This window comes from Megalops cyprinoides, chromosome 17 (assembly GCF_013368585.1).
Source record: "Megalops cyprinoides isolate fMegCyp1 chromosome 17, fMegCyp1.pri, whole genome shotgun sequence".
NCBI classification, from domain to species: Eukaryota; Metazoa; Chordata; class Actinopteri; order Elopiformes; family Megalopidae; genus Megalops; species Megalops cyprinoides.
The window spans coordinates 22,624,871-22,645,241 of record NC_050599.1 but is presented as its reverse complement, the minus strand read 5'-3'; the positions used below and the strand labels follow the sequence as shown (position 1 = coordinate 22,645,241).

The window sequence follows — 20,371 nt, the reverse complement described above, 5'->3', positions numbered from 1 at the left end:
CAGAAAACCAATCAAATTTAATTAAGCAGGAGCCCAAAACATACAGCTAAGACCAATACAGGGAGGAAGTAAAAGGCTGAGAAAGGAAAATGGCAATCAATCAGGCGAGTTACTCATATAGCTATTTTTATAGTTGTAGTTGGTTACATGGTTATTTTTGTACATTTACGATATTGGTTTTAATACATTCAGACATTACAGCACATTCTTATTTTTTCCACTTATTTTCATAGTCATCTTTGGGTGTATACAACCTTTACTCATTTGAAGTCGAAGTATCCTACTCATAATGACCCAGACACATCTTTCATTCAAAGTAGCGTCTGCCTACACAACGAAAGACTGTGACAGGGCTGCTGCGTGTATTGTAGTTTACTGAGGCTATATTTTAACTGAAAACGTAGAGAGAAGGACTGGGAACAACAGCCTAGCCAGAGAATAGATTCTACCGCCATCCCAGCAGCGCATACGTGACAACACTGAATTCATTCATGTCCAGAAGCATTACAATTTTGTGAAAATGGCAACTAAATAAATAAAGAGCGAGGATGAAAACTGAATAATCATTACAATCCCACTGACTTACTCATTTTGCTTCCGGGCATAAATGAGTGGCAGGTTTCTAGGAAAATGTAAATACTACCACAGCGAGAGCCTGTGTGAGTCTGCACCCCAAAAGTAATGGTCACACCCACTCAGAGCAAGCACCAAAGAAAAGCAATATGGCAAGAGGCAACTTCCACATAGCTGTCATTTTTCCTATTTGTCTGGTCCCAAAATAACAATACAGCGTGTATGCCCCGCAAAAGCTTCTAGCAACCATTAAGTGTGGCTAAAAGAAAGGCACAAATTTGAAAGTACAGATTTGTCGTGGTGGTGAGGTAAAGGCCACTCTCAGGCCATGTGATACCCTCAGTGACCTACGCATTGCGTTCATGTCATATGTCCTAAGCACATGTTCTGAAACCAGGGTCAGGGTCAAGGCCAGAGTCAAGGGTGGCGAACTGAGACTGAATGACCCAAGCACTTGACATGTGGAACTGGTCATGCTTTCAGGCCAATGCCAAAACACGGCCTCGTGACTCCGGCTGCCAGACTCTCTTCCGTTTTTTTAAAGGGGGCAAATTATGTTTTTCAAAACTGACAACCCATTTTCTCTGGCTCACAGCCATCGAGTCAAAGAGGTTTACAAGCGCCTAGCAAAGACTGCATGAGCTGTCAATTAGGTTTGTGATTTGTGGGTAGCATAATTGACTATTTTATTGGACAGCTCAAAATGATTGAACAGTGACTCACGTTTAACTCAATCCAGTTGCCATGCATTACATTACAGGGCAATGCAAACGACTTCACAACATCATTCCATTTTTATATTACCATTTTCAAATTCCCAAATTTTCTGAACAATGAATGGAAATTCTGTCTTCAAAAGCTTATTCCATCATCTCACCTGTGATTCCATAATTGCCGAAAAGCATGGGCCCTAGACTGCATTTTTAAGGAGGAAAAAAATGTTAAAAAGTCTCAGTGATTTTCTAGATTTACTGTAACAATTCCAAATTTTGCTTTAAAATTGCATATGTGCTGAAAAACCCAGGGTTAGTGAAATAGTTGGCCTAAACTCGTGGCCAGAGCAGTGGTTATCCCATCCCCGATGGTGCACGGAACGTCCGCCCCCACGCCCCTCTGAAGTGCGGTCAGCTGACCTGGGCCCTGACACAGAGGCAGCCTTATTTCCCTCAATGCAGAGTGGCTGTGTTCAGCCAGGGAGCCGTGCTGCGCGAGGCAGCAGCTGTGGCAATGAAACCGCCTGTAAGCAGCTACCTTCATTACGTTCAATCCTCTGGATGGCAATGCCAATTACATTCCGGCTTCCTCCCCCCTCTCCCACTTCCATTCTCCCTGCGTCTGTCACCCCCGAGGAAAACCTCACCCCTCTTTTTCAAGGGCTCCTCTTTTGCAAACGCCCCAATGCCAAATCCTGCCCATTTAAAGAGGCACAGCCATGAAATGGATCACACCGCATGTGAGACACGTGGGCAGACTGTGGAAATTTCCCATCATGCACTGCTCCTTCTACTCCATTTGCCAGTTCGCAGAACCTCACTCAATGGGAAAAAATGCTCAGGTTTTTCATCTCGCAATGAAACGCAGGTATGTGGCAAGGCAACCAGGGGATCAGTGAGGACATCTGAATCCCCAAGTACCATTTTTTGGCAGTGAGGACATAGAACCACCCTCTCATTTCAGAAAAGCAACATAGTGAGGTGCAGAAGGCGCTATAGTTTTTTCCTGTAAAAATGAGAAGAAAAATGAGGGTTTTTTTCTTTATAAATTTAGGTTTCCTTATATTGAGGGCAGAAATTCACATCAACGACATATCTGGTGACTGTAGGTGATGGTGTCCTTAAGTAATCCGTTCTTCAGACTATGCTGTTCAGAAAATCCTGATTCATGGCATTTTCAAGGCCAATCCTTTTGGTTGGTTTACACAAGTAAATGATTGTCAAGTGCATGGTAGCCCCAGCCATTATGTGGTTCATAAATCCTCCCTGAATTATCAAATTTAAAAATAGTTTCTCTGCTGGGTGCAATGAGTTTCTGAACTCATTTCAAGTCATTATCCCTAGAATGGTAAGAGGAGGTTTTAAAAATGATAGCTCCTCCTTGGCTAATCATGCTGGCTGATGCAACAACAGGGAACAATGCCTTGAAAACCACAGACATAACTCAGAAATGAATTTCGCTTTGTTGCTGCAGAAGAATTTCCAGAAGTAATTGCATCATAACACATCGTTGAGACATTTTTTAACTCGTTAATCTTGTCAAGAGAGGTGTATACAAGGTCACTGACTACATCAGGAACACCCCATACAATACAATTACATAGAGTATAAATTCTAAAAAATATATATATTTTTTAGCGCAATAAACATTTTTAAAATATGTACATTTTTGCCACTTTTGGTGTGTTGCAAAATATTTCTGATATATTTCTGACTTATATTTTGAGAATATTCTTGATTGAGCAACTTATTTCTCAGTATATTACAATATATTTCATTTCCACATGGGCTGGCACATTATAGCAGAAAGAGGCACTATAACTAGCTTCTTCACTGATGCTTTTGTGTCTGTGCCAACAGATGTACTCCTATTACTCACACATGCCCTCCCCACTCCCTTGATTCTTTTTCGCAGTGCTGTGGTGATGACTGAGTCTGTCTAGTGTTCAAGCCCCAGCCTTATTCTGTGGGAGCGGTGTTACACAAATGCACCTTACAATCAGAGCAGGGTTTCATTGTCAATAGTGAAACGCGCTACTGTTTCCGGAGGCAACAATGGCCATGAAATGCACTCCTGGAGGACACGACTCCCTGCTGGCAAAATGTGTGTTACCTGTGAAGGCCCTTGGCAGGTTGTTCCCAATGCCCGGCACCCTCCGCCCCTCCTCTACATGTCTCCGCTGCTCTGATTGAATTATAGCTGTCCAGTTTGTGTCCTTCGTCCCATAATTTCTCGGAGTCATTCAAAGCTTACAAAATAAGCTATTACAATGGCATAAATTCTATCTACCTTCAACAGCCTAAAATAACAAACAATATTAAAAGTATAAAACTAACCAGCTCCAAGCCCCCCCAAGATGGTTCTCAGTTTCCCCTGTTTTGGACACCAATTCCCAGTGTAATTTTTCAAAATGTAGAAAAAAAAAAAATGAAATTCCATACCCAAACTGGGGCCTCCTGCCCAAAACCATTCATTACTAATGCACATTTTGAACTCAGACAGTATTCAAAAACATATTATATTGAAAAAAGTTAAAAATCTATGTTAATAGATCAAGCTGTCCTCATGATTATTTCCTTGTGTACATTTTTGTATGCCAGAATGAAAATATAATTGGTTTATGTGAAGTTGTGTACATAAACTGTTATTGAGAGGGAGGGAGAAACTGGCAAATTGTAAAATAAAAACAGCTAGTCACTGTAACAGGTTCAGTGAAACACCACCACTATCTCACGGAGAAGTTTGGGGGGTGATGACGCCTGGCTTAAGGGAAATATTAATATTCATAGGGAGATTACATGATCTAAGAGGATTTTCGAGGCATGAAGGAAATGTTTGAAAATGATTACGTTAAATTATTTAGATATGGCAGACGTACCACCGTCACAGAGGTAAGGATGTGCATCACAGACACTCATTAGAGAAAGGCATCTCTTTCTTCCATTATTCAGCCAAGCAAGTTTTTAGAAACGCGCATAGATTCTCCAAGAGAAGACGACACACCAGAACGAGCACGTTCTTACCAATGAGAACTGAGGAGGGCGGACATTCAAACACTCCTGTGTCACACCCCAAATATCATTGTAAAATAACCGTACCATAAAAAATAACTGTACCCTTAAAAAAGAAAAGAAAAAAAAACAAAAATTAAGCGTTCTTTTCCCTAGGAGTTTTGAAGAATAATCTTTGTCAAAGAGGTATAACTGCATATCAGTGAGGTCTGAGCATCATTTTATTTTGTGAATCATCATTTATGTCCAATGGCAAAAGCCCACACAAGTTCCCATACAATAGCCAAACTCACTTCACATAAAATATACAAACACATATACCATGTCCTGTACAGTAATTGTTTCAGTGCTACAAAGTGTTACAATGACTTAGCAATGTGCACAATTAAGTCTTTTTCACTCTAAGGGGCACAATTAAGGTTTCTACATCCATTTATAAAACCAGCTGAAACAACCACAGGTGTCTGTGTGGCCAGGGAAGAAATGACTAACAATATACACTCCTATATAAAATATACAGTACTTTCAGATCCTTTCAGGTCAGCATAAGATCTATCTTTTGATGAATTTAAATAAAAAAAACTGCTTAGGAGTTAGATTTATTATGAGAAAAAGGCAAAGACAAGCACATACATAGAAAGCTTAATAAATAAAAGTGAGGAATAATTTAAACAATAAAATGGTCTCTAAGAGATATTATTCCTTAAAAACATTTGTTGTGCATGACACACCTTTTTTTCTTAAGAAATGGCTTTCCGGTTAAAATGGTGGTTCTTACTCTTCATACAAGACAGATATTTAGCTACCTGTACAATCTCACTTTTTCACGCTGACACTCATGGCCTCATCCACATTGTATCCATTCTCTTGACTATAGAAACCAATACCTAAACACACTTTAGAAGCTAGTGATATTATTCATCATATAAGACACTGACATATAAGACATGTTGAGTGAGAGTGTAATGTAAGAATGTCTTGCATTCAAGACATTTCAAAGGGCCAGCCAGCTGGCAAGGTAATCCATCATACCATCGAACAAAAATCTCCTTCGGTGTTTGAACATAACCCTACAGTATATGTACAACTGCTGCACCTCTTCAGTTGAACAGACTTAAGACTGGCAAATGTGTCTGTTATTTAGAAGATATTTAGCAGGATGCTCTTATCCAAAGCAACTTACATAGGTTACAGCTTTTTTACATGTTATCCATTCATAAAGATGGATATTTACTGAGGCAATTGTGGGTTATGTACCTTGCCCAAGGGTACAACAGCAGTGTCCAAGTGGGAAATTTAACCAGCAACCTTTCAGAGTCCTGATCCTTACCACTAAGCTGCACTCCCACCCCAATCCCCCCCCCCCCCCCCCCTCCCCCAAGCAGCAACTCCCAAAGTTAGCAAATACGCTACTTTACATTCAAGCATCATCATCAATATTGGTTGATCATCAACATCAATTCACCTGAGTTAGCCACAGTTTGAACGCTATACAGCAATTACAAATTGCCACAGCTGGAAACAGGGGAAGAAATATCTGACTCATCACTAAAAACACAAATTTCAACCTTTACACACAGCCTAAACCCACTTGAGAAATCACTAATTTGGACTTTCTAACACGAAAGCTAAACCTTCTTATACTCTGTCTGAACCTTGCACACTGGTTATAAAACTTCTGCACACAAATCTTCACCCACCCACCCAAAGAAACTTAATGTGCATACATCGCAGCTGCAAATTCACACATTTTGTGTGGTGTATGAGACAGAACATTTTAAAAATTTGAGCAACCCAGCTACAACCAATGAAATCACAGTGCCACTATCCGGATAATAAACTTAATAGGACAACTACAGTCCCTGTATTGGATAACGTTTGAGCAGAAATCTGGTGCATGGATGCCATTTTGTTTTAAATACTTGAATTTAACATGGACAGTAACTGCAACTGGTAAAGCTGTTAAAATTTTATAGCCAAAAACAGCCCCATGAAAATGTATGAGAACCAGTGGAGTTTCACAGAACAACATGAAGACAACATTGTGACTTTTAGCAAGAAAAGGGGATTTATTTGCATTGACAAATTGTCAATGAATCTTAATACAAGAATGAATATTAATATGTGTGTGTTAATGTACTACCCAAATAGTTTAGCACACATTGCCAAGCTTACGGCTTGTTGTCTGTGTAAATCAACAGTGACAGTACAATTTTAAATACAGACAATTTCTTTTTTTAATTTACATTACACTCTTTTGGTTCAAAGTAAATATTTCGGATTTGATATTCACTAAACAGTTGCACAAGTTTGATGTTGACTTCTTTTCACTACTCAGTAGACAATTTATTTACAGTGATGGTGAAGGAGCAATGAATGACACCATAGCCAGATTCACCATTTGGGTACAGCAGGTTTTTTGTTAACATACGGCATTTGAGACCTGACTTAACATTTGTGTGTGATCAAGAAGATGGACTAGATGCAAATAAATCATCCTGTTTCGTTGATTCAACTCTAATGTGGTTTTTCACACAACATGCTTGCAGACTGGTTCTGATAGGTAGGGTCTCTGGTTTGGTTAGCCAGACCCACTGTATGAGCAATACACACTGCAGGCCCATAGTGAAGCCTTAAGTTGCCATAAGCTATCAGAGCCAGCAAGTTCATCTTAAACATTTTCCATTACGCAACTGATCGCCACCAGGCACAAGAAAACTGAATCAGGTATGTGTTTCCCTTCCAAAAAACTTCCCTTCTTTTGCTGAGTGTTTCAGTTGGTAAGAATTGGATTCTGCAGCTGATGTAGTCAGAATCTTCTTTAAGACTCAAAGGACCGTATGAATCAACTTATTTGGTTGTCTGAATTTTGCACAATGGTCGAAGAGCAAAAACGATTCCATTCGCCACTAAGAGAGTGATATTCCAAGGGACTGACTGAATCAGTTGGGGAAGACGAATGAGGACGTAGATTTCTCTTGGGGCGGGAGCGCTCAGCATGATAATACCAAGTAGCTGCTAAAATAGAAGCGTACTAGCAGTCCAGATGCATTGTAGAACTGGTGAATTCATTTTCATCAAGACCTGGAGTGATTCGTTCAAGAAGAATCAATCCCTCTTGAATTGCCCGCCACTACCGCTAATACTGTCCACCACACCTATGCATCACTTACCTTGGATTGTTTCTACATTGTGACAGATGACAAGCAGGGAATTCTGGGAAGCAGTGGCACTGAACTCCATCTGACACGCAGCCATGCTTCTTTATTTTCCCAAAACATGACACCAAGCTAGAAGCATCTTTTTCTTCCTGATTTTTGTATTGTATACTGTGTAAAAAAACAACTGTGTAAAATGCGCCAACACCTAGAGACTGTTTACGAAACTGCCAGTGTACCCTGGACCTTGACGACACAGTGTAAGCTCAGGTAGATTTGATGTTAAAATATTTTGAAGTAACTAGCTTTACTCTGGTAGAGCTGACATATAGACACATACATACACACACACACACACACACACACACACACACACACACACACACACACACACACACACACCTCAAAATCACTAAAATTTGGGGATCTCGCACAGATTGAGCTGTCTCGTGTGCACACCGCCCTGTTCAGCGCTGCACACATGGTTTAAGGGTATGGATTACATCTGGCTCGGAGCCATATGTGGATTACACTCCTGATGCTCCCCTCTCTGATGAGCCGAGGATGAGAGAAGAGCCCCCCAGACGCACCCCTGCTGAGAAAACCATGGTACAGTCCAAGTGGAATATACCACAGCACGTGTTGATGAGTGGGTTGCCCCTCACGTTTATAATTACATTCATGTTACCCCTCAATCAAGACTCACTACAGCAATGAGGACATTTCATGCTGCTTTTCCAAAACACCTTCTCATGTTCAGCATTTCCATCTGCTGACAGCTTCTCATCTTTTACTGACTTTTGGAAGCTTGTGAGGAAAAAAAATGAAAACCATCCGTCATTAACATGGAGAAGAAAACGTGCTGTGGATCATGTTGTGTTATTACAAACAGTGCTGTGTGGTGCAGTGTAACTACTAGTATGATGAAAGTCTGTCCTCCATATATAAGTCTGTACCCTACACAGGCAATGGGTCCTCCTCTTTCCACCTCTGTCCCCTGAACTCCCCACTGTCACCTCCCCACCTCACACTTTTGCTCATACTACTTTGCAAAGGTATGCACCAAGATAAAACAGCAGAGAACTGCCTTTACATGCATACAGTCGCTACAATGAAAGTTGCTAAAATGTCTGGTGAATCAAATTTTTGACATCTTTTAAGAAAAAAAAATAGAAAACTAGAGATGCACATTGGATGATTTTGCCTTTGCACCTGTATAGGAGTTTTTAAAAAACTGAAACTGAGAAAAAAGATTGTACAGCTAGCACCAGTAATCAAAGCAACATCAAGTCGACACTCAGTTGCAAACTTTGTTAGAAGTATTTAAGGCTGATTGTTACTAATCCAATTTCAGTAAAGAGTTTTTCAAAGAATCTTGTTCTTTTTCTTACTGTTGCTGTAGCCTTCTTCAGAAAGCCAGAGATGGATTGCTTTATTTCAATTAAAAACACTGGCACCATTTTACAGAGCCATAAGCTTATTTCTATTCATAAATTCTGAGAATATTCAAACACATTTCAATATTAATCTTAAATAAGTATCCTTCTTAGAAAGCCACAAAATGTTTACGAAACAGCTTCATATGGGTTGTTTTGAAATTCTAATTTGCCATCTTACAGAAAGTGTGATGGATATAATTTGATGATGGCAGATCATTTTTAACCCTTTCTGCCGCTAGAAAGGAAGGGAGTTTTTTTTTCAGCGAAGTAAGCAACATTCACACGGCCCCTGGCATCTGTCTTCCCATTGTCCACGCTGGTTATCCACCACTTCAGACCACCAACCCGCTCGATACGCCCATTAAATCCGCCCTGCTTCTGTAATGTGAGTGACAGTGATGTGGCTAGCATGGGAGCAGTCAAACGGGCACCCTTTTGACCGAAGAGACTGGTTCAAACGCAGTGGTCACACCCCCTCCCTCAGGGCATTGACACAATCAAACAGAGTGCAATGCTTAGCCACGCAGCGCCGTTCGACTACTCATGCAAACGCCCCAAGCGGTAAAGCTTCACTTATAGGCGGCTGACTCTGAGCTAACTGCTCGAGTGATCTGAAAATAAACCGACAGAGATCGGCTGCAATTCTCCGCATTGTGATACGTGAATGAATGACTCCTGTTATGCTTTAAGGTGCATGAACCCTACAAAACATCACACGCGGAACAGAAAACCAGAAGTGACTGTTGCTTGCTGTGAAGATGAATGCTGCCGTCTTCCCCAAGCTCAGCAAACACTGGCTGGGAAAGCTTTCACCACAACATTCGTGGGGGCCACTGCCAGAACATGTATCAGGGCATGTCACGTCCAGTCAGACTTCAGAGGGTGGTCCCTCCTCGGTGAATTTAGAAGCACAGGCACACACACTGGCTACTTGTTTATGTCTGTTAGCTGGGCAGATTTTTATAACTAACTCCAGGAGCAGCGAGCCTGCGAATGCTGCTGACTCTCAGTCAGTGTGTGAAATACGACTGGAAATGCACCTCATCCAGTCACAGCTCCTGCGCGAGTCGATGATATTCGACTTGATATGCTGCCCGCTGGTCTTTAAACGTGAATTCTGATGTGCCAGATAATCAATTTCTCTTTTATTGTACCCCCCTCCCCCTCCACCTGCTGTAAGACACGGCCAGGTGTTAGACTGCAACAGTAATACCGGGACAGTGTCCCTTTTTGTATCGCTTTAAATGACAAGTACTGTATATCAGGAATATTTGCGTGTTTTTTTTTTTTTGCTGTCTTTGCCATCTTGGATGGAGCAGATGGAAAAACTGCCGGTAAACACTTTTTTGCATCACTTGCAATTCCCTCAACTTTAGTATCACGATGTGCCGTGCCCTGCTCACCTAATTGTTTTCATTGTATCTGACTGTCAGGAGCATTTTGTCCCACTGTGAAATCTTTAAATCATGCTAAATAAGATTCAAGCTTGTATCAATGACATATTGAAAAGCATGAAACGTCTTCACTTTAACAGTGCTGTAGAGGGAAACGGACAAAAGAAAGGAAGGGAATGGTAAAATAGAGGGTCATTAAATATCTATATGGAGTGTTTAATATCAGAGGGGAGTGATCCCAGGTGCAGCCCAGCAGGCAGAAGGAGCTCGGCAAACTCTAGGGGGCGGAAGGTGGGCCCATCTGCATGAAGGCGGGACACCTGCCTGAGCCGAAACACCACGAGGCTCGGCGAAAGTTACGGGCGAAGCCTTTCAGGGGCGTGCCGGTCGGCAAACGCCGCAAGCGCGTGCCGATTCATTTACCCCCAAAGCCTGGAAACTGTGTTTCATCAAGTCGCGTAATACACAACAGTTGACTTATAAAGTGGATTGTCTGCGGCTTGGCAGCGGCGCAAGCCGCTCGGTGACAAAGCCTCTAATTCCGGTGCATCTGGCACAGCTGAATTATGTGGGATTCGTGCTAAGCCAGTGCAGGGTTTTATTTGTTGGGAGTGTTAAAGTGAGCTGGCCGTGGCCTGGGGAGAGATGAAATGAGTTGTGTGCCCCCCAGAAAAAAAGGCCCCTCAAGTGTGGAAGGGGTCCCAAACCAGTATCTCAAAACTCTTCCACAGCATCCAGAATGCACTGCGGAACAGAAGACTGGAAAAAAAAAACTGCCTGGGTCTCTTTCTGGGTCACTAAATCCACCTGGGGCAGAAATCCAACATTGTTTCATTGTGGTTGCTTTACGCTGCGCATCGTTTTGGGAAACCAGAAGAGTGAGAAACAGGTGGATCTAAACCGAAGGTATCAGCAGGTCTGCTCTATTATTACAGCAGCATCATGAAGTGGCATTCATTTCAGGTTTTATTCAATTACAGCCAAATGCTCAGGAACTTTCGTTCTTCCATTTCCAGCTTAAGACCACGAAAGTGCACGTGACAACCAATCCTGTTCAGACACATCCGCTTTCTGCCATATAATGCTCTGTGAGAGCTGGATTGAAATGATTAAAGTTAGTGGGCATTTCCTTCGTAAAGTGGAAAGCAGCTTAATTTAACACCATCGGATGCATAACAACACCATAAAGTGTCCAAACTGGGAACCATAGCCCTTCCATCCACAGGTACCCACAAGTTGCCCACACGGATGGGGCCAGTACACAATATACCAGCATTAGGCTCCTCTATGACCCACAGCAACAAGACATCCCCGATAGCTGACCACTGCATCACTGCAGCCCAAAAACAAGCCTCCTTGAGGACAGTAATTTCACCAATATTGTGATGTGCTGCTAATCACTGGTGGAAACCAATAGAGTCAATGTATATATTAATTACCTTTACTTCGCGGGTACAGGGTTGACTGTTTGATGCTGTCCCAATTAGGGATGGTAGTTCAAACACGTACAGGGTTTATAAGGCAGGCAATAGGGATGGAACATCATCCCACCACCACTGGCTGGACCTTTTTTGTGGAAATGTTTGAGAAAACACGGGTTTCCCTTCTTGCAAGAATACACAGAACTCCATGTTCTTTGGCCACTTTTCAAAACCCAAACCTTAGCTCAGCCAATCAGACACAACCCAAAACGGCACTTAGCCAACCCCCTTAGTTTGAACTTGGCGTTGCTTAGATGAAATTGAGAAGTCCCACGGCTGCAATTTTCACACAGTGAGTGTGCTTCAGAAAAAAAAAATCGGTTTAGGTAGAACAAGGTGTGCACTGGCTGTCTAACAATGTTCATATTTGATTTTGAACAGTATAATCAAACTATAGATTGGTCAATAGCCAGGCTACTGTTTCCTTTTCAAATGTGAAGCAATAACAGTCTTTCATGGAATAAAAGTATAATGGTCGATGACCATCTTGTAAATTCATGCTTTCAGTGTATCAAAAGTTCTATGTTTCTCTCCGGTGTGACTCTAGGTTAGTTTGTCCACCGCCATTCCTGAGCTTATGATCTCACACATTTCAGTGTTTTTTCATCAAATATAAATAATATAATGCTCTTATGCAGCTAGCTATCTGACAAGATAACATCTGCCGTTGATGGCTACAGTACTACATGCCTGTTCAAAAGGGTATTGCAGAAGAATGGTCTGATACAATACGATACAATAGTTTCTGGATCAAAACTCATTGTTTGTGCATAAACTAAATGCAGGGTGTTCATCTTCCACAGATCTCACGTGTCTCCCCATGAAAAGTTACCTTTAACATTTGGTGACTCGTTTTTCTGTTTTTATGAAATGAGATGGTTCCTGTGTTCCTTCCATCCTTCCTACGTCAGTTACAGGTGGTAACAAGAGGTTCTGGCATGATCTGTACTGTTATGCTAGCTGTGGATGTTCTGTTTTAGACTAAGCCCCCTCATTTATGACGGGTCAACAAATCAGAGCAAGCTTACTGTTTCAGTAATAGCAGAGACAGAACACTCAGTGTGAAGCACAGAGTTGAACATCTGGTCAATAAATAGAATACCTTTGTTTATACTGTACCCACATCATCATTTGCATGAAGACACATTCATGGAATGGACAGCAATGTAACCGAATGTGATATTGTTTCAGAATGATTAATATGAGACCAATCCCACGGTCTATGTGTGTAATATATCACTAGATGAATTTCCACATCCAGATTAAATTAAAATTACCTCACAATTTTCACAACCTTGCAGTAACATTCTGTTAGACATATTTATGCTATTTCTGATTTAGTGATCAGTCTAGTTTTAGCAATAGCCAGTTTTGAGTAATGGTTTATATGACCCTTTTCATTAATTAAATTTGTAGTTAATTTCCTCAGTATTGTCATCCTTATGTCTTTATCCATACCTAAAATGTGGAAAATGTATAATCAATATTATACATAAATCACACACTGGGATAATTCCAAAATTTAAAAAAAAACTTTGATAATGCAGCCCTTAATACAGTGTTGTGCAGGAGAACCATAGTGATTCTGATTATTGAGCACAGGTCATGCTAAGTAAAATAAATTAATAAGTACAATGAAAAGTTCAAATATCAGATATGAACTAATCCTGTATTTCCCAATAGGTGAATTTTGGAAATACTACATTTATCTTGCTGACATAAAAAAGAGAAAGACTTTGGGACACCTAAGTTATTCTGGGACTTTTGCGATTGCATTACTCACTTACTGACCGCACTTTCTGTTTGCCTCAATACAACAACCTTTAAGAAACTTTAAGTGATTTCATTAAAACAAAGAGTATTTGCAAATTACAGACCAAAACCCATCTACTGAGACAGAGAGTTCGACCATGTACCAAATCCTGCAATATAATCTCCACACACGCACACACACGTATATGCAAACACACACACGCTCCCACATCCTGTACAACACAGCAAGAGAGCACAGTGTATTTCAGAGGATGCTTTTTGCATGTTCGCTTGTGTTCGGCCAAAGGAGAGGTCACAGACTTGATGCCAAAGTCAGGTGTGCAGACTCTCTGAAGAGGAATATCAATCCTGGGGTGCTCTGGAGATGGGCTGGGCGTAAGAGGCTTGGCAGTGGTCGGAGGTGCTCCGCCGGTGGCACTGGATTCAAGGTGTTCCGCAAGAACACTACCGCACAGCAAAAAAAAAAAAAAATCCCCACGGTAGAAACGGATTACAGAATTTGCGCTGCTGTGACCAGAATACGGTATTAAACAAAAACAAAAAAAAGGAAACAAATCCTGTTGACCGAGAGAAAATTAATCTCACCACCTGTGAGGCAGACAGTTGTCTCCCAGAGAGGGACCTGTGGCGCGGGGGCCCACCCGAATCCTGGAATGAACTGAGGAACCGCGCCCCTTGTTTCAAGCCCACCGGACGAATGAACGAAAGAAAGAGAGTGGCAGGTAAGAGGGTTTAATTCGTTATTTCAGATGCAGTGGCTGTCCTGCTAAGGAAGAGAGAAATCGGAAAAGGGGAAGGCCCCCCCAGGTCTGATCAGTGGTTTGAACAGTGAGGAGGCGGTTGCGCCAGGCACACAGACATGCCCCTCGAAGCATCGCTCGCAGGGCCTGCGAATGGAGTTCTGTGAGGGAAAGCAAGGCTCCTAAAGGATCTTCCTTTATTAACCTCGAAGTCCACTGCCGTCTTAGACCGTGCTGGGAAAATGCAACCAACCCCACGGCCCCCAGTTCCTGAATGTCTCCAGCAACACCTCTTTTTCCTAAGAGGAAAGACACCCTCCAGATCCGGCTCGCCTCACACCCATGAGAACGCCCCACCCACACAGGCCACCGCCCCTTATGCCTGTCTGTCTGATTGGCAGAGATGCATGGCCGTCATCTCACCGTACTCCGGCTGGACGGGAATAAAACCAGGGAAGCAAAGGCACAAAGGAAACCGCTTTCCCGTTTAACCATTTGAGAGCCGTGGTCTAAATTTAGACCGGGGCTCTCAAGCTCTGTGTCGATTCATGTCTTTTTGATATCCACATAACTTTGGAAGTCCGCCCACACGGCTCTGACAGCCTCAGCTTCCCTGACTCGTTACTGCTGAAGAAAAAAAGAAAAGGAAGGAGAAAAAAAAAAAAACACAGCACTGTCTGCTGCAGGAGAGAGATTTCCTACAGAACCTTCTCATTGGCCATTTAACACCGTGTGAACTTCTCTGCCTTTGCTGGAGAGGGCTGGGTGCTGTACTACGAAACGTGCAGCCATGTATGGAATGGAACCCCGATTAGGAGTTTTCCCCCACCTCCTGTGTAAATTCTCCTGGTAAGAAAGATGTCACTTTGCAAAGGTCAATATTACAAGCTCAGAATAAGTGGAAAGTTGAGAAAGTGCAGAATTATAATTACATTATATACTTACTGTGCAATAACACTTTTACATAATTACTCAGCAGAATCCACACCCCCGCCCAGACGAGCACATGGATTGGCCTTCGGATGCTGTCTAAGTGTTTCTGTCAACAGGAGCAGGCTGAGGGGTCCGATACCTCAAGCGGTGCAAATCATAGCCTACAACACGGGCATGCCACCTGGCCATCCGAGACCACGGGTGACCACAGAGATGCGCAGAGTACAGGGACATGTCACACTGTCACGGGAAGGGGCAGTGTGCGTGTCCACATACATACCTGCACACAGAATCCCTGATGCCACACACTTTGTCAGTCTGTCAAGTCTGAAACCAGATACACAAAAACATAGGCCAAAAAAGGCCAGGCCAGTCTTTGGTTAATCCTCCCAAGTCCAAACTACCACCACTCTTAAAAAGAGTGGAGCACTAGAGAGCGAGGAGCTGCTGGGAGGAGATTCTTGCACAATGTTAGCACGCTGACGGAATCAGCACGACAAACTGTCCACACTACTGAGGCAGGGGGTGGAGGGGTGTCTTCAAACAGTGCTACACCTTTCCCTAAGAGACGCCAGTCCGAGGCATGGATATTCAGCGTGTAAACAGTCTGACAAACAGGCTGCCCCCAATACAGTGACGAAAGGAGAAATAGCACGAGTTCCATTTGCATGGAAAGAGCTGGCAAGCAAGGACTTAATCCCGGTATGTCCCTTTGGGAGAAGGGCTGAGGTGAGAGGAGCTTGGGCCCAAAATGTTAACCACACAGTACGTGTACCCACTCCTATCCAATCCGATGTGGATTCATTTTCCATTTTATTGTGATATTTCATATATTGCAAAATTAAAGCATTTATTCCAGTACTAATTTAGTAAAAATGTCAGTTCTGTTACCTCTCTCTTTCTCCCTCCCTCTCCCTCTCTCTCTCTCTCTCGGATGCTGTCGGTTACACTTTGTCAGCCTCTGTTTGTCATCAATAAGCATCTGCCTGCGCGAAATGTCAGTACACTGCTGAGCAATGAAACTAACCAATATCACACAAGGGTAGGGAGGGGGCGTGTTTATGTGACTAATAATACTCACGTATATAAGCCACCTCATCCTGGATTTTTACACAAAGTATGTGCGCACAAAAATGTCTTCGGGGAAATCCCTTCCGTTCAAATCGCTCGCTCGTCTCCAGGAGGAAATAAACACCTCTCTCTGCATCCGCGTTTATGCGCGCAGGACGTTACCGCACTGGATTCTGATTGACGGTCTCTTTCAGCACCAAAAGCTACGGACAGCGCTCGCTCTCCTTCTCTCGCTCTCTTTCTCTCTTTCTCTCTCCCTCTCTCCCACTCTCTCTCTCTCTCTCTCTCTCTCTCTCTCTCTCCGGGAGAAGGAAGGCCGAGGAAGGATTGGGATTTCCCAAGCACATTTCTGGATCTACAGCACTGCTTCCATTGCTACACATTGGCGCCATCCTGCCGGATTACCGTGAGGCAGCAGGGAAGGAAAACGTCAAAGATGAAAGCAGGAGCACACAACTACAAACCATACAGATCTATAAATCCAGCGCTTTCATTTTAATGATATTATTTTAATCCCTCGACCCCCTTTTCTAAATTAGCGGCATCGACAGCATGTCGGGAATGTTTTGCCAGCTAGGCAGCAAACATACATGTTCCTCTTTCTTCCTTTTCCTTCACAACAGTAGCAATGCCGCCTTTATTCAAAACCAGGCAAAATCATCCCCCTAGCTTCATACAACCAAAAAGACAACCCCATATTAATCTCAATCACCCTATTTATTTTAAATAATTGCAGTACAAATAATGCGGTCGATCGCCATCCAACGGCAAGACGACCATCAGAGAATGTCTGCTTTTTCTCGGATGTCATGCACCGTAGGTAACTCACACAGCCTGCCGTCAGAACCAGACTAACGCGCCACTTCAGATCTCTTCTATCATTTAAATCAGTCACATACTCCATCACAAACCACAACTGTCATACATCTCACAGATTCACAGAAAACTGAAACGACACGGACCATATCGAACCGGACAAATATCGTACAATTTCAGAATGCACTGGCCTCACGTCTGTGAAATCTATCCTCATACACATATTTAGTTCATTCAGAGTCAGACTCATTCAGATGTAATTTTCAGGATTGAAAAGCAGATACGGGACATGAATAATTCATCAGACAAAACTGTTTTCTTGACACTGAAAATGAGCCTGCACAGCTAGAATGTGAAATGCTCGCGTATATGTCACAAAGATACACACTGTAACTGTGTCACATTTTTTAAGCCCGCTGAATTTGTCGGCCAGGACGGAAAAAATAGGGGAAAGCTTTAAATCACCGCTGCCTGCAATGAGCTGGGCAACACTAGAGCAGCAGCGGCAGGAAGACAGGGAGAGCGCAGCCACGCAAAATACACCGTAAAAATACACGGCCCCGGCGACGAAGACAGCACAGACAACCGATGCAAATTCATCCCCCCATGCCGAAGCAGGAAGGCGCTCGGGAAACAACGCGGTTCTGCATTTACCTGTGAGAACTCCGACTCGGATTTGATGGTCGTGGTTTGTTAAAATCATCCCTTCCGCCGCCATGTTCACCAGCGCTGTCGCCCGCACTGAGAACCCTAAGCAGAGCCGAGTGCCGATCACATCGAACTCCGGGGGAGGAGGGAAAAAAAGAGGGGGACAACAAGGCAAGGGGAGTAGAGCGCCGATCGAGCGTTTCTCAACCCGACAGATACAGTTGGAGCTCACACACGGCAAAGTGCGGGGGCCGTTTAAGCTGAACACATCACAGAGCTGGCCGCTTGCCATGACAGAAGTGAGTGTATTCCACATTAATTCTTATGGAGACCGCTATCCATTTCCAGTGAGGAAAACACGGTTTAAATCATTCTTAATGCCTGTCACTTTACTCATGTCATACAGTGTCTAGGTGTATCACTGTAAAACAGATGTAAAATACATTGACTAAGCATACATTGATCAGTGCACTTCAGTAACAGTGGACTGTTTCAAAATAAAATAAAACAGAAACAATCCTTGAATTGTGAAGTCTTTGTGATATAGTCATTATCTGCGGGAGCTCTCGAGAAGTCACAATCTGACCTGTAAAATCTAACCAAATCCCGAGGCAAAAGCCCCGCTTCTATTTTTAGCCTTGGCTGCACGCTTCTGCCATGTGTAATTCCTCTTGTTTATTCTCATGGAAAAAAAAAATCCTTCATCCCGCTTCTGTTCGGATTCTATCAATATACATTATTCATGAACACACGTTACATGAGTACGGTGTCCTTGAAGAGAACTGGGGCAGCTCCGGAGGCCTGACCGCTCAGTCACACTGTCACCAATAAGCCAGCGGAGCTGAAAGCAATGCCAGAGTGGAGTAGGGAGGGAGGGGGGCAAGGTGGGGGTGCAGGAATCACAACAGGAGGAACAAGTTCAAGGATGATTATTTTGTGTTATTGTTTTATTATTGTGGTTTGTGGAAGTAAAGAAAATGTCTTCTTTGAATTGACCCTGTGACTGTTCAGTTCAAAGAACAGTTTTGGAAAAGGTGGTGAGAAATTCCAGGTTCAGGCTCCAGCTGTCAATCATACGCACACTCCCTTCCTCCCACGCCTTCTTTGGGATTCTCTGAGCTGATTCATACGGATCAGAGGCCATTACTCCATTTACAAATCAGATTTCTCACTGCAAGGTGAGGCCAGGGCTGGACTGCACCTTCACTTGGGGCAGCAGTGTGGAGTAGTGCTTTAAGGCTCAATTCCCCTGTGGGGCACCACCAACATAACCTTGAAGATTTTTTTTTAACCAGAATTGCTGAGGTAAATATCCAGCTCTATAAAGGCATAACATGAAAAAAGCAAGCCTTGGAATTTGCTTTGGATAAGGGAGTCTGAAAATAAATACTATAACATATTAGACTGTTTATTTGTTAACTGTTTTGTGGTTTTACCAAAAGGACATTATAGCTATATCACAGCCAGCTAACAGGAGAGACAGGTGAAAGAAAATGGTGCTGAGCAAATTCAAAATGAAGAGAGAGAGTTTCCTAGAAGGATTAGAAGACACTGAAGAATAGAGGGGTGTCATGAGAACTCCACAGCAGGAAAGAAGCAGCGGAGTAAGTGACACCTGAGTGTGTGTGTGTGTGTGTGTGTGTGTGTGTGTGTGAATGTGTGCACGCGTGCACTTTCTGTGCACATGATCTACAGACTCCCCTCTGGAGGACAGTGCCGTCTGGCTATGCTTGGACAGACAGGCAGCCTGACAGATAACCCCCGGCTGAAACCCCTCCCTGCCCTGTGGCTCTGTCTGGGATACTGACATGCGAGTGGTGTGCGTGTGTGACTTGCACAAGTAATAGGAGGAGGAGAAGGAGGAGGTGCGTGCCCTGCAGTTTCTATATGGCCTGGCTCATAAAAGATCAATCTCAATGCTGAAATGTCTACCTGGAAAAGAAAAAAAAAACGGAAGGGTATTTAACACTTGGGTGAGTTCTGCTAAGGACCCGCAGAGCCCCAGAGACTCTGAGGAGGAGGGATCTGATGGTGCGAGCTGGAATGACCACTAGAGGAGAGCAGATTGCTCTGGATGTTTGTGTACTGTAGCAGAACAGCGGCAACAGGGAGCGGGGACTCCGTGCCAGCTGTGGCTGAGGGAGTCTTTTTCCCTCTCAGACTCCCTGCCTCTCTCTCTCCCACTCCCCCCATCACATCCCTCGCTCTCTCTCCCACTCCCCCCATCACATCCCTCGCTCTCTCTCCCACTCCCCCCATCACATCCCTCGCTCTCTCTCCCACTCCCCCATCACATCCCTCACTCTCTCTCCCACTCCCCCATCACATCCCTCGCTCTCTCTCCCACTCCCCCCATCACATCCCTCGCTCTCTCTCCCACTCCCCCATCACATCCCTCGCTCTCTCTCCCACTCCCCCATCACATCCCTCGCTCTCTCTCCCACTCCTCCATCGCATCCCTCGCTCTCTCTCCCACTCCCCCATCACATCCCTCGCTCTCTCTCCCACTCCTCCATCGCATCCCTCGCTCTCTCTCCCACTCCCCCATCACATCCCTCGCTCTCTCTCCCACTCCCCCATCACATCCCTCCCTCTCTCTCCCACTCCCCCCATCACATCC

The 20,371-nt window shown here is 43.5% G+C and overlaps 1 protein-coding gene across 3 annotated transcripts in view; it reads right to left on the bottom strand.

Moving 5' to 3' along the window:
• gphnb (gephyrin b) overlaps window positions 1-17,862 on the bottom strand; it is a 96,160-nt gene extending 78,298 nt beyond the window's left edge. For all 3 annotated transcript variants that reach the window (XM_036550017.1, XM_036550018.1, XM_036550019.1), the window contains exon 1: window positions 17,758-17,862. In XM_036550017.1, coding sequence (XP_036405910.1) covers window positions 17,758-17,821 — 64 coding nt within the window. In that variant the 5' untranslated portion in view covers window positions 17,822-17,862. The remainder of the gene's footprint in view (window positions 1-17,757) is intronic.
• Window positions 17,863-20,371: the final 2,509 nt, after the last annotated feature.